The following is a 15,326-nucleotide window of genomic DNA, read 5'->3' on the forward strand; positions in this document are numbered from 1 at the left end:
AAATGTTTTCCTACACAGATGGGAGGTGAAATGAATCAAAGGTGGAAAGGAAGCAAATAATACCGAGGTGAACGCTACTGTAGCTATATAGCAACTTAAACAAAAAAAGATTGAACGTGTATTGCCAAAATAAGTACGAAAGACGTTATTTTGCTGTCAGAACCAAGAATGCTCAAACCTAGAGCAGAATACATATGGACACGTAAAATTAACACACGATTACCATGATCAAGCAAAAGACCACAAATGAAATCATTAAGAACTTTGGAAATAGGATGCTGTGTTTTCTAAAAATACATAACATCGGAATACATGATACAGCTACAAGATTAACTGCTTAAGTTGCGCAATTCTACATTCAAGACTCGAGTAATGCACGTAGTTGAGACTCCCCCGGTTGTCAGTGTCAGTTCTGGTGTGCACAATTTGAGCCAGACTCATGTCAGAGACAGAGTTAAGTCTCACCCTCGAGACTAGTAAGACTAGAATAAAACCTGATGGATTACAACTTTGCTTCATGCAAAGACCGCTTATGCCAGAAGTGTTTGACGTTTTTAGGAACCTACATTTTGAAGAAGGTAGACTCATTCTGCAAAGAAAGTTCAGAATGATAAATACCAGACTTGCAGCACATTAAAATATTAATATTTAATATGTTTACTAAGCAGTCTCTGTTATTTTCGTGTGCATCTATGGAGAGCTAAATCCCTCAATTTACATTTTGATTTCCCTCACTGATCTGATCGTCACAACACAGATACAGCTGTAAAGTGCAATGTATGCTTTGGTTTCCTTAACTAAAGAAAGCACTTTTAGAATGGTTTTAGCCAAAGATAGGACCCACGTGTTTAAGGACATTATTTGAACAGATGACCATCTCTTTTTACAGTCAGAGAAAAGCGATGAACTACTGAACAAAAACCGTTTCATTCTGGTAGACTAGTGAACTTTAAAGCAGTCCTATTATGTCAATTACTTGGAGAAATTTGGAAGAATTCCACATTAAACAAGGACTCGCTGTTAAACTAATTAAAAATCTCAGGTTTAGATTTACATTTTGACGAACAACTAAAAAATAGCTGGCAAACCATGTAGCAATTCAAATACAAGCCGACCGTTTTCAAAATCTATAAATATTTCCAGAACCATCTTATCAACATAAAAACAGGAAGGAACGGGGATGGTTACAGGGGTCACACGTCTGCGCAAAAGCATATATAAAGGTAATGTTATGTACATTTTATTTCAATAAAGACATAAGACAAACAGCGTAAAGATGCCCAGATGCCCTAAAGATAAATACATTTAAAAGATTCTCATTAAAATGAATCTGTAGTATTTCTTTCCTGCAAGCAAAATACCTTTCTTTAAATACAAAAAAAATCAGTATTCTGAATTGCAAATGTTTTCACTTTTTTGCAGAAAATCTGCCATGATGATTTTTTTTTTAATGAATAAGGATTTTCCACAAAACAGGCTTGCTCTACATGCTAATTTTTTTAAACAGTTCAGTGACACAATGTGCTAGCTACATACACAACAGATAATATAGTAAGAAAACACTCAACCTGATGAAAAGTTAAAATCTTCATTAATACACTGGAAAAAGTTGACATAACTCATGCCTTTTAAAATCAAAAATACAAAAATTAAATGTTTTCCTAAAAAGATTTTCCTTATTTTAAGGACTCATTTGAAAATGAAGCTGCATGTAATTTGTACAATAAAATTGTACAAGTAAACAGGTAATATACATAAAAAATTAATTGACATACTTCTCAATTATCAGTTGTCCACCTTTAATTTCCAATACTGTACTTTCTTAACAAGCATACAAAATATCAAACTTCTCTTTAGAAAAAGTGCCGTTCTGTGACATCTTTTACACAAAAACAGTCTGAGCCTGTGGCGTGTTAATGCAGTCGAGAGGCAAAGCATCCTAACTTTTACAAATTATACCTTCCATAAAAAGCCTCCTGAAAAGGAGATTACACACCATTATAAAAATATCAGCCTCTTGCGGTAGCTGCATTAGAGAACCCAGGCTGAAAGACTATTTCCATATAGCATAGAAAACCACTATGATAGCAGACTGCCTGCGGCGGTGGCGTGGGAGTGTACTGTACCACAGGAGTATGCATAGTTACTGCCGGGTACCCTCGCTGTCACACAGAGTCTCAAACTGATTGTAACGCCGAGTGTCACAGGGGTACCGCGGCCCATGCAGGACAGCTTACAATACTGAGCCGCTGCGCAGAACACGTCAGTCTTGGCGGAAACAGAAGGCAGCAGTAATTGGATTGCATCATACCTAAGAGGTGACCGAGCTAGTTCTCCTTGCAAGACCTGCATGCACAGCATAGTCTGAGGTATTCCTTGTCCATCAGTTGTTTGTGCCACTGCAAGATACTGTCTGTCCAGAGTACATGCCATCACAATGGTTTAAAATATTCTGAATATTAGTAATTCTTATATTCTTCTTATCTAGCCAGTCTCTTGATTTTTTGAAAAGATTTCAACTACAGTAGAATATTACAGAAAGAAAATATAAATGCAGGGGTTTTCTTTCTAAATGAAACTTACGTGGGCTAAAACTAGAGAATATTTTTAAACAAATATACAGTATGCAGGCAGACGAAGCAGGAAAACGGCCATCCAACTGTTTAATAAAAAACTAAGAAAATTTGGCTATTTCCAGAAAAACTATGAAGCGCCTCAACTAAAAGGAATGCATAATGAAATTCTAATCTAATACAGGTCAAAAATGTAAAAAGGTTATAAACCTTAACAGGAAAAATAAAACGACTTTTACTGGCCATTCCTGTTGAAATGAGAATCTTAAAAGTAACAGAAAAGTGGCTACAAACCCACTTAGAGCACCGAACAGAGAGAAAATAAGAGTCCATTTTCAATCTCTGTTATATCATAAAATCCTGTGTTTCTACAGGTCAAACTGCTGGTGGCAGAAACAGAATTCTTTATAAACTGCAGATGTCCTGTACATAAAAAAATTTCATTGGAGTTGCACTAGTTCTAAAGACTTTTCTGTTCTAGCCTACCTACTGCGGTGTACTGTATTGTACTGAATGTATCCGATCTCCGATATATAAAGTCTCTTTCTGTAACCCTTGATTATTGTTGGGCACCAAAGATAAGAAAAGCAAGACGGGGTACAAAAATGCAAAATTTCAACAGTAATGGCAATGTTTTGTTTTAGTCCAAAAGGGTCCTGCATTTTCTCCCCCTTCAGTAACTGGACAAAAGGCTTTAATCTGGGGGTAGCAAGTCATGCAAGCGAAATCTGTCTCTGATGTGAGGTCGGACATCTTCGTTCTGTGGGGGGGGAAGAAAAAAGGCGCCGGTTTTAGGAGAACGAACACAGCTATAAATCAGATTTTAACAGGGTCAATTTTCCAACACCCGTATTTTGATGTAACAAAAGATAAGCCACGAATATATGTAATTACAAGAGACTTGCAGAAATAACTACATGAAATTCACAACAATTTAGGAGTAATTCATTTGCATTTTAAGAGTCAAGGCACACATCGCAGCCAATAATAGGCATTATTTAATCTAAATGCCTACAGATTCTCAGTTTCATTAGAACTGATGTTACAATTCTCCATGTCTTGATTAAAAGCACGGTTAGAAATAATGCCATTCTGTCTTTTGCTATGTAAATAAGTCCTTACGCGTACTTGAATTACTGCCCAGAGTATCCTTTTCAAAGAGAGACATACGTGACTTTTAGCAGTTTAAATCTCAGTGACTTAAAAAAATCTTAAAATAGGTGAAAATACTTTAAAAAGCTAACTGACATTTTTGGGTGGGGGGTGGGGAAGAGCCAAAGAAAGGAAACACTCACCAGCTCTACAAGTTTCTCCAGAAAGGGAATCAATTTTAGGAGTTCGTTGTCATTTTTATCCATGAACCAGCTTTCTATAGGAATTCCATTTGAAAGCTAAAGTTAAAAAAAAAAAAAACAACAAACCATCGACACATGATTTATACTTCATTTATCTAAAAATACAACTTGTGAACTAGCATTTTGGGAAAAATGTTTCCAAGCTAGAGTTTATTAATATGTATTTTTCCTCTAAAGTTTGTATTAAAAGTCACTTCCAAAATATCTCCTTCCTTTGCATACATCACTACAAAAATTTCCACATCAAAGCTGAGATAGAAGTAGCTCTAGTTCTGCCGAACGGAGAAGCGTTGGTATTTTGAGGAAATTTTATGTTAGAGCACACAGGGATACTCGCTGCGTACTGGCTGTACGCAGTTGGTGCAAATGAGGCTAAGTCAAACAGGTTTGGGGGTTTTTTGTTCTTTAATGTAGGTGAGACGCCAGAGATCACGCTCTGCCCTTCTTTATCTATACCGTAGGACCAACTGGAATAGTTACATACCAGACTTCTCGGAAAACCTAAACCACTACAACTTCATAGCATTTAAGCATAAGCAATTTTCGCAGCTGTGTGTCATTTCAACCAGCAATTTGTTCTCAGTCATTTCACTAGCATTAAAAAACTAAATCCACAACAGAGTCCAAGCAGCAGGCTTAGCAGACTGGTGGTTTCTTTAGAAAAGCTGAATGAGAAATAAAACCGACTGGTTAGGTAGGCTGTTCGTACAAAGAGTCGCTTCCTTTGCGCTTGATCCGCTCCTCACAAAAATAAGAGAAAAGCAAGCAAACCTGAGCGATTTGTTACAGTTTGTTTTGTAAACTTAAATACAAACCTAAGCACAAAGCTTAAATCAGGAGTTAAATCAAAACGTAGCGGTCCACCGTCTTCCTTCAGAAAGTTTTTTGCCGTATCTGAAAAGTTTGCCGACAGCAGCATCCTTACCTGATAAGCAAAGGCTTGCGGTGAATTGTCAATTATGATCGTTTTTGAAAGATCTCTACCGAGAATGTTTAAATCCTTTATGTAATTTCCTTGTACACAAACACAATGCTCACGGAAAAGTCGATGCCTGTGATTAAAGTAAAATACGAATTAATGAGACAAATTACATCATCTACGTTGCGCAGGGGAAGAGTGAATTTTGCCAAATGTTATCCAGTTTTTTTTCTCTTCCAATCTACTTGGCTCCTTTTAAAGAATCGTCCCCCTTTTTTCCATTTGCTTTTGAGCTTTTTACCGGTAACATTACTAGTTAAAGTAATTTCATGGTAACCTAGTTCTGCAGGCAGTTGTTTGTACTTAAACAGAAAAGCTCAACTCCGATGTAACAAATATTTGTCAACAGGGTCTTGCTTTCTAAGCATCTTTGCAGATGGACTGACAAAGGGACCCTAAATTCTCAAATGATTTTGCAAGGCCCCAAAATCAGAGATTAGTTCTGCACAGGAACCAGTTTATTGGGTTTTATTACCCCTGTATTTTGTCCCAGCTGTTAGAGTACAGGGCCTCCCTGTGCCACTGCGTGCTAGAACGCAGCGTCAGAAGAAATGTTTTCTTTTTTGTGTTACCTCTGTTCGCAATTAACCTATTGCGGTTATTAGAGCTTGAAAAAAGCCTCGAGGCCAAAACATTCCATCAGCTTCTTCCCTTCCCAGTAGTCTACTCCCTTTTAATTTATTACAGAAGAAATACATAGTAAATGGATGGATACACTGAAAGGACTCAGATTAAAAAATCCCAGGAATAAAACTGAAATTTCATGGAATATCAACATAATTATAATTTCAAAATAAATTGTAAACTAGACGGATTTTGAGTTTTACCCAGTCGGATTACAATGCAGTTTCTTTAAGGCTGCTTATATTTTTAAATGAAGTTTTGTAGAAGCTGTACATAGCGTGCTTAATTTCAGCAAGGGGTTGAGTTCCTAATGTTGCTATGGAGGAAAATAAGCCGAAGCCTCGGCAGCGAATGCATTTATATATAGACCGTGAGTCACACGTGTGGCGTGCCTGACAAGGCTACCTTTAGGCTAATGTCAAAACTAATCATGCCTTGATGTCAGCTTTTCAGTGGCACATGAATCACAACTGAATTCATGCATCACATGAATCCTTCTGCCAACTTCTTAGAATACTGTTTGGCTGTATATTTTATTATCTTTTTCCTGTTCCTAACGCAGTTAAAACTGCAGTCCTGAATCACGCGTATTAGGTTCTTGTAAAAAGATTTTTAACGCTACGGATGCACACTTATTTTCTGTGAGTGCAAGTATCTTACTGGTTCATGCATCCCGGTGGGTTGTCTGATTCAGCCCGGCTCAGAGATTCCAATGACTGGAAGTCTTTGAAAGTCCAGTTTTGTTCGCCCGTTCAAAACACAGCGGCAATAAGCTGACCAAAACCGAACTGGGATTCTGTTGCGCGTGCCGCATCAGAACAAGCAGTAAGACTGACTGTTCCTGGATGACAACTAGCGAACAGTTTATCTTTACGCTCTTAAGGAAAATGAGTTACGATGTGCCTGAACTACCAAGTGAAAGCAAGGGATGCAACCACTGTCTCAGTCCAAATGGTAATTTTATTATGCGTGTAAACAAACCCCAGTTTTCACTGAAGAACGTTACAATAAAATGATGCAGAGAAGTGCTTTGCCAGTGCTGCCCCAGGTACAGAATTTATACGGCTCTGACTATAATCAGGTAGAGCTGTTTCCTTCCCCTGCTCGGGATACCCTCTGTAGGGGGAATCCCTGAGAAGGGCCCCCTTGGTTTCAGCCCTCCCACGTAACAGTCCACCCTCCAGATGAGGATAACAGAACAAATCCCATCCGGCAGAATTTCTTTATGCCTTACGGAACTGCTCTTGAGAAATGCCAATCACTTCCAAACAAAGCTCAGTATTAAGAAATGAAAACCAAAACCAACTCTAATACAAACCCCACAAACAAATTATTTTGTGACTGAATAAAAACACGCTGATTGTAGAGATAACTATATAATTTATAATTTGTAAACACCACATCAAGTCCGAATAGTTTAAAAGTAATTTAATACTCATTCATTTTCTTTATTTGTGATGTGTATCCCAAAGCAGCTCAAACACATTTTTGATACCCGAGAGGCCATTTTCCGCGAGCAAGCTAACATGCTAGGGAGAATGAACGGGTACGTTTTCTGGCCACAGACGGCAATGTAAAGCTGCCTGGGCTTATCTTATCACCAAGGCAATAACTCAGTCTCTTCGTTTCTCTCACTCGTAGACCAGACAAACCCACAAAGAATCAGTTTAGTGAGGCACACTGCAATAACAAACATGTCATAACCACTTTCTTCAGCACATTCGGTAGGAAATAGTAGTTACTTTGCTTACAACAGGTATGTTCACAATTTTTTATTTTTACCTGACCAGTTGCTTTTTAGGGTCTAGTATGTTCAATAACTTGTCTGCATACACCTTCTTAGAAGCAGTAAAAAGAATGATCTATGGATTAAAGGGGGAAAAGTAATTATTTTAGATATAAGTATGTGAATATAATTCAAAAAATAAATTCAAAGGTAACGTCTAATTGTTTTTACCTCATAAATCTGAGACATACGTTCCAGGAATTCTCGGAAGAATGGCCTTAACCGGACATAAACCTGAAGCAGAGACAGACTTTATTAAAGATTCAAAATACTTCAGCTAGCACCTGCAGTACTAAGTATCGGTTTGTAAAGATTAGGTCAAAATGAGCATTATGAATAAAGTAAACAGCAAATATTAACTTCCTACGGAATAACGACTCAATTAAACCACTATTAAATTTGCTTGCGGCCTAAGCAGCTATAAGTGAAAGCGTAAGATGATAAAATGAGGCTTAACAATTTTACTGGGAAATTTGATGGAATTAGAAATAATTTCAATTAAAACATAAAAGTTGGACAATCTCTAAAGAAAAAAAGAAACTGGTTGCTTTGACTAAACATTTTGAATCAGCTTTCACCAGCCGGGCAGCATCAGTTCAGTTACTAGGTAATGGGTGCCAGCACATAAACTAAATCATCTTCTTAACAACCTTCTTCCACTAAGAAGTACACATTGAATATGGGGGTGTCAGAAGTGATTTCCATAAATTCAAATTCCACCGGCACAGAACTGCACACATACATAAATTATTCCCTGTAAAAAATTGTAGACTTGCCATGAGAGATCCCAAGTTAGGAGACTCCTGCACCTCTCTCTGATTTAACTCAAAAGACAAGCCTTGGGCTCACATGGCGGCATCTGGATAGATCTGCAGCTTCAGGGCAACGGCCCGACACCACGGCAGATGCGAGGGCACACATCAAGCCCTACTCTATTCCTGTGGTACAACGTTCAAATTCATATTTGAATGACGGCCTGTGTTTGGCACAGATCCGGGCTCGACCTAAACCAACAGTGATGACACATGCTAAGGGGTGAAAACGACAGCCTTATGCTCTGCTTACCTTTCTTTTTGGTTCAGAGATTGCCCACATAATTACAATTTTGAGGAAAGAGTTACTAAAATATCTAGCAAGAGAACTTTTTTTCATTTCAACTCAAAAGTTTCAGCTTTATCAATTTTTTAACAGCCAGGTAGGAATAGGCTTGAATTTACGTTCAAATCACAGTAAATCTTCACAAAGGATTTGTATTACTTGAACTGAATTGTATCGAATTTATACGGGGACACAACCAAGTGACCAGAGGGGAAGAAAAGGGGAATAGTTTAAGTGAATACAAAATTTCATATTGTTAGCACATGCTGCAATAGATCTTTGTCCTTTAAAGGAAGCACGTATTTCTAAACCCATGTGAGTTTCATTATTTAGCTTAAAATTTGGTAAGGCATTTATTTGTTTCTTTCTTAAAGTGTCTAAAGTTCTGACTCAAGTTTGCAGAGTGACCAGCTACTCCAGCAACACTTAAGTTTTCATTCCTTTCCTACAGTAGGAGCAATCATCAAAAGCAGACAATCTCAGCCCGCCTGGCGATAGGACCGCTGCTTCTGGCACGCGGAGATACCTTCGCTGGCTACGCAGACGATGTCCACTTCCCCTCTCGTTCTGGAGAACCCACACTTGGAGGCAGGAAAAAAGCATCCCTCCCATCGGCTATCGAGAACGGTTTGGAGAGACCGCAGCCCATCCTTGCCAGGTTTCTGGGCTGTGTTTAGCCAAGATAACTACCGAAAAGCCAGCTTTCTAAAGACAGAGTCGACAACTGTGTCTTCACGCTATGCCTCCTGACGGCACTAAAATCTCTGTGAAAATGACGCCTCATCTTGCCGTAATAAGGTAGTGAAGTTTTGGTCACAGGCTAGAAGCCGTGTTTACCTTACCCCAGGAACAAATGTAGTGAATTAACTCAGAGTCTCCAGGTGACCAGACACTAAATAACGTTCAGGTTGTCTGTGATTGTAAATTCCATGCAAATTGTTCACTCTGAATGTTTGCTCTGTATCTAGCAAGCATATAACGCAGCCAGCAACCTCCCTAGTTGTAACCCAGCGTTTAAGGGAAGGTAAGTTTTTCTTTGCAAATGCCAAAAGGATTATTCTGTTCGTGTCATCTTTCCTGAGTAAATATTTACTTTATTGTGACCTAAATCTTTCTCTTCAAAACTAAAAAGTAAGTCACAGAAAGGATATTAATGTTCTCACTGCACACGAGATAACAGTGGCTAATAACGGTAGGTGAAGAGGACCATACGTGGTTCTAAGGTTTCTTCAGGAGGTTGATTCCAAATTAACAAGCCTATTCTCTGTTACAGAGGAAACACAGATGTCATTTCAGAAATGGTCCCTTCAACATCTCTTCTACGAACTCCCCTGGCAATCAAAGCAGTAAGCTAAGGTATCTGTTGATATTTCAGCTGCCGCTGATACAAATAAAAACATTTTCTATATAATTTCTTGTTCCTTTCAAATCTGGATTGAATTATATCGGTCACAACGGCCAGTTAAAAGAACTTTAAAAATCATTCAATTAGGTCAGAGGACAGTTACGGCTGCTTGGGTTCCTCACGTGTGCACGCGCTTTCGCGTTCGTTTTTTAGTTTGTTTAGCCTGTGGATAACAGCAGCATCTTTGTAACGTGCTCTGGTTTAGATTACTGCCTCACAGTTGTAAGTGTGTATCTATCTTAATATCTATCTTAATATCAACCTTTCTCTAAGAAGTTCACATGTGAACGCAAATATGAAATCCAGGGAAAACAATTTCTTTGCAGAATATGTATTTCTAATCACGGCTTATACACACACATACAATCTAACAATGGCATCGATGGCAGATTCACCGGTCTGGTGAACCTTACTCTTACGCCTTACTCTGGCGTAAGGCAACCACATCATCACACCCAGCTACGACGAGCTGACACAGAACTCTGGGTAACCCAAGTAGAAGAATTAAGTAACCAAAGTAGAACAAAACGCATCCATCACCCCAATGAGTAGATCTAACGTGAAAGATAATTTTTGAAAATACAGATAGAAGTCTAATAATAATTTTCACCATTTTTAATGACTGAAAGTTTGTCAACAGAGGTAGATGATACAAGCTACTTCAAAGTGACTTACACTCATAAATGCCTAAGATATATGAAAAGCCTCCTCAAAGTTTTTTGGTGGTTTTTTTTTGTTTGTTGGTTTTTTTTTCGCCCCAAAATGATCATCACACCCCGTTATTTCAATGGCAACAAAATCTAAATGTGCAAAATCAAAACTGTCATTCAATGTCTTCCTTGTTCAAAATACAGAGGATTTTAATTCTTCGAAGGAGGAACGGGAAGGAAACATTATTCCTTTCATGCGTTAAAAAACCCCAACAAAAGACACGTGTTCCACTTGGTGTCAAAATCTCTGAAATTACAGTAATGAATTTCAATATACCTGTAACGTATCTCTACACCTGATGATTTTACCATCATTTTACAGGGTGAAAACCAGAGTCAGGTTAGTTACCTTGCCCACGTGAAGCTGCACTTACTGCGCTTCCAAGATAAGCACTCTGCAGCATGGCAAGACCCTCTGTCCGGCCCAGCTGCGTCCACGCACCCCGCCTTGGGGCACGCCAGACGCCAACGCCAGGCTAACCTCCTGCTCCTAGTCCTCCCTGAAATAGCCGTGGCACCGTCTGCTGCCAGGGCAGACGGCATGTGCAGGCAGCCTTAGTTCAGACCGCACGAGACGCACACACGCACGGAGGTGGGTCTTGCTCCAGGCCTGGCAGCAGGCTGGACTTGCCAGGTGAACAAGCCCGACTCATTTCCGACTGGACCGTGTCTTAAGCGACTCAAGATGAAGACCATCTCATAACCAGCCAGAACTGCCTGAAGCGTAGCTGGCCATGGCTCCTGAAGGGACAGAAGTGCGATTCTAGAGGTTCTACTGAACTAAAATTCAGTCTTCCCAACCTAAGACCAGATTTCTTTGCGGATGCTGCCCAAGATACATTAAAGCTTCCTGGCTTTCAGATCTAAAGCTTGATGGCTCTTCTGTTATTTCTGAGAGACAGACAGAGTGGAGTCCATTAGAAAGGGGAGCCGGAATTCACAAGCATCGTTTGCCTCATTCCACTGCAGTAACAAAGTAAAGCGTCTAAGCCGTTGCTGGCAGCAGTAAGATGGAATACATGTAATGCTATATTCAATAACCTACAACTGACCTATGGAGTTGCAGAACATCTTCCAAGGATCACGAAGATCAAAGGGAATTATTCTGTGATAGATCAGTAAAGATGCATTTCAACTGAAGAACTGAGTGAAAACATCTGCCTTTTGACTACGGCCTGCTAATGCACGGAAGGTACCCTTGGAGTGGAACAGGGGGTGAGATGATCTCATCTCTGGGACTTGAAGCCAGCAACAGAAACAAAACCTCTTTACCAAGAAAAAAAAAGGATAAATTTCTTCATAAGATAAGCTGCTTATCTTATTATGTAAAGTAATACAAAGAGTACAAAGTCTAGAGTCTACAGCTGAAGAGCTGAACATTTATTTTTGTTTTCTAGTCAGATGTAAGATAGCACTTAACAGATACAGTATTTAAGAAACCTTCAGTTTTGCAAAGACTGTATTTTTACTAAGTCCGAAACTTGAACACTTGCATAATTTAGAGATTTTTTCAACCGAAAAAACACAAACACAAAATTGTCTCAAAAGCCTGATGCAAGTAAGCCCAACTGTACCCATTTCACAGATTATTTTTTTTATTTTTTCTTTTTAAACAGAAATCAGTAAGCGACTCATCCAAAGGTTTAAAAAAACCTATATGTCAGTGCTGGAATTGCATGGTAATTTTTAAGTTTGCAGGACACTGCTCTGTACTCGGACACTAAATAGTTCTTCTCTTCTGCGTAACTCCGGGTAAGCTGTGAAACAGACCACGCGCACAGTCACTGACACAAGCAACAACAGAGCTGAGTTCCCGGACATGAACCCTGTGCACGACTCAGGCCAGTGGAGTTTAGCTGTATTTTATAACAGACCTTCTAGAACCCCCGCCAATCGAGTTCTTACTGTTGTAGGACCTGACAGCGGCCAGTTCTGGAGCATCTTTTCGAGAAGAGCCTGGTTTCTCATCACCCTATTACTGCAAGAGCACTGGCTTGGTGCCTTCAGACGGGTAAGAAAAGTGAAATGCTATGAACCCAGGCTCACATTTGCAGTATTAGTCAGACAATGTGAGAAAGATAAGATATTCGGTAGGAAAATGAGCACTGAGCTAGGTTCTACTCTTTCTTAAGAAATAATTAATAGATAACTGTCTAATATTTCTGGACAACCTACATCAAAGTGGTACGTGTTTTGCTACTAATGGAAAACATCTTCAGAAATGTCTCTTTCACATCTAGCACTGTTTTCAGTCGGTTATATGATGCAACACTTTATACATAGTAACTTGCTGACTTCTACTTTGCTCAGACAGCTCAGTGTCTGCTTCTCTGCTGCCAGCTGAAATGACTTTCAAAATGAAGTATGGAGATGTGAAATTAATACAGGACAGAGGTGATGGTCAAATTGATAAGCAAAAAAATACATTTTAAACGCTGATAAATAGCTAATTATTGACTAGAAATGCTAAGAAGGGTATGAAATAGCAACAAACTTATTTTCAACTTTCATCACAGGAGAAGATTATTTGTCTTTTTGCATATTATACCCTGGTTAAACATGAACTTAATTGTATCCTTAAAATATTTGTCTTGCTTATTACCTGTTACTCAGTAAGAGGTGACCGTTTTGTCAGTGTCTAGTGTGATGTAAAACCAGCAAAACAGAATACAGTGATCAGGAGAGCGCTCAAAGACAGCGGCCGACTTCCTCGAGGCTGCAAGAAGCTATCGTTCCTTGGCAAATCCAGGCCAGGCTCTAGAGAGAGCCAAGAGAAAACTTACCCGGGACCCATAACTGTACTGTATCAAGGGCTACCCAGCCCTCTGCACAATGCCGTTAAATAAAGCTCTAGAAATACTGTAAGTCACTCTTGCCATTGACTTCAGTTTCCTAAAGGCAAAATCCCGGTTAGATCTCAGCATAAACACACAATCACTAGAAGGACCACGGTTATAGACAGAAAATACTCAAGTCATACTGAGATCTCTTAAGAGAAGGGAGGGGAAAAAAATGAAGCTTTAGTCTTCCTGATTCTGTTAGCCGTGTCAAGAACCTCCAAAGAACTAATTCTAAGGCTCATTCCAAGTTCAGCCTGGAGGAAACTGTGCACAGCTGTCACCAAATAAGAGATAAGATAAACCCACGTTTAAAAATTACGTCAGCTTTTCAGATTCCAAGGGTTTTAATATGAAACAGCGAAGAAAAACATTTTTAAAATCAGGAAAAATACCTGGACAAGTGTCCTTTTAAGGTGCCTGATGACTGGCTCATTCTCCAAAGATACTACAGTGGGGTCCAATACCGTGCCAACTGCACGGTGGGGAAGCTGTTGCTACTCCCAGGTACATCACACAAAAGAACCTGAGAACAACAGCCTGGGTCAGCGCAGCATCTTTGGTAGTGGCTGGAAGAGACTACCTCCTTCCCACGCTTGCTCCTCTGCGGTACCTCAGTGTAAACCACGCACAACTGACAATACCTCCTGAGGCAGAACAAACCCCTACATCTAGCAGTCTCCACAAGACAATCAAAAATCACTCTAAGTACTCAGCAGACTCTCTCTGGGAGTAAAGAGGTAGAACGGGCACTGGCAAAGCCTACAGCAAGGCTAACGACCGAGACAGAAGCTAGTCAATGTCAGGCTCTGAAGATGGCTTCTGTACAGAAAGAAACGAGCAATGTGGACTCGTTTTCCCTACCCAGGGAAGAAAGTTATCAGTCGGTGAGAAGCTGTACCCGGGAAATGACACTGGCTAAGCCGTCAGTGTTCCTGCCTCCACCTGCTGGCAAGGAGAAAGGCTGCTGCTGAAGGTTGCTGCTACAGAGATCACTCGGGCTCTCCCAGCAATCAACGTCTACAGCTGGAATCGGTGACCGACACTACCACGGTGTGGCGGCAATAAACAGTGCTCCACGGAACTTCCAATCCAGGATAATCCACCTCGCAAAATCTGACACCTGCAGTTTATAACCCAGACGGTTGTTAAAAGCCAGACAGTTACTTATCTCTCTTTAAACAAGACGATTACAAGTACAGACAGCAAGAATTAATACGTTAAATAAAATAAAAAGGTATCTATTTTTCTATGCACACTAATTACCTGGTAAATGACATCTTGAAAAAGAACTGGAAAAGTGAGTGCAGCATCTTCTAATTCATTTAGACTACAGTGCACTAATGTTTCATCCTATTGAAAAAAAAAGATGGTATAAAAGAAAGAAAAGATTGTGAAAAGAATGCTGAAAATAGAAGTTGTTTTCTGGATTTTTATGCTCATTTTAAGGTAAATTTATTTAGTCTGGAAGATTTATTTTTGTGCAACTGCTGTCAAGATTGAAGAAGAATTCTTAGCATGAATTATACATTTCATTATTCTTGCAGTTTTTGAAAAAAATCACTTAGAATTGTGTGCTAGGGGCATAACTATAAGAAGATATTTTGATTTTGTGGCTATACTGTCATTCAGTGCAAATCTGATTCTGAATGATCTGTCCATTCATACGACCACTAGAGGACATGCCAACCGATACTGTTCATGATAAAATTATGTTCCCGACACCATTAACAGGGTCTGAAACAACTTTCAAAACAGGGAGACTAAATGAAACTATTATAAAGACAAATATATTTTCTATGAATATTTTAAAAAGTGGATTTGTGCCCTCTAAGAATAAGAATGTTCTAAGAATTAAAAGATTCATTCTTGATCAATCTTGACGCAAGACACATGAAGCTGAATTTTCCTATTTATTACATCTCTTTTTTTTCCACATTGGATTTAGGAAAGCTTTAT

The 15,326-nt window shown here is 39.2% G+C and overlaps 1 protein-coding gene across 3 annotated transcripts in view; it reads right to left on the bottom strand.

Annotated features, from left to right (window-relative positions):
* Window positions 1–294: 294 nt before the first annotated feature.
* CTDSPL2 (CTD small phosphatase like 2) overlaps window positions 295–15,326 on the bottom strand; it is a 44,532-nt gene continuing 29,500 nt past the window's right edge. For 2 of the 3 annotated variants that reach the window (XM_082321909.1, XM_082321910.1), the window contains exons 8-13: window positions 14,634–14,720; window positions 7,489–7,551; window positions 7,314–7,393; window positions 4,854–4,980; window positions 3,869–3,964; window positions 295–3,333 (exon numbers count right to left, since the gene is read on the bottom strand). In XM_082321909.1, the coding sequence (XP_082178035.1) occupies window positions 3,268–3,333; window positions 3,869–3,964; window positions 4,854–4,980; window positions 7,314–7,393; window positions 7,489–7,551; window positions 14,634–14,720 (519 nt within the window). In that variant the 3' untranslated portion in view covers window positions 295–3,267. Of the gene's footprint in view, window positions 3,334–3,868; window positions 3,965–4,853; window positions 4,981–7,313; window positions 7,394–7,488; window positions 7,552–14,633; window positions 14,721–15,326 lie in introns of those variants that run through there. The other variant, XR_014229198.1, reaches the window with a different exon arrangement.

This window comes from Platalea leucorodia (assembly GCF_965183815.1).
Source record: "Platalea leucorodia genome assembly, chromosome: 9".
NCBI lineage: Eukaryota > Metazoa > Chordata > Aves > Pelecaniformes > Threskiornithidae > Platalea > Platalea leucorodia.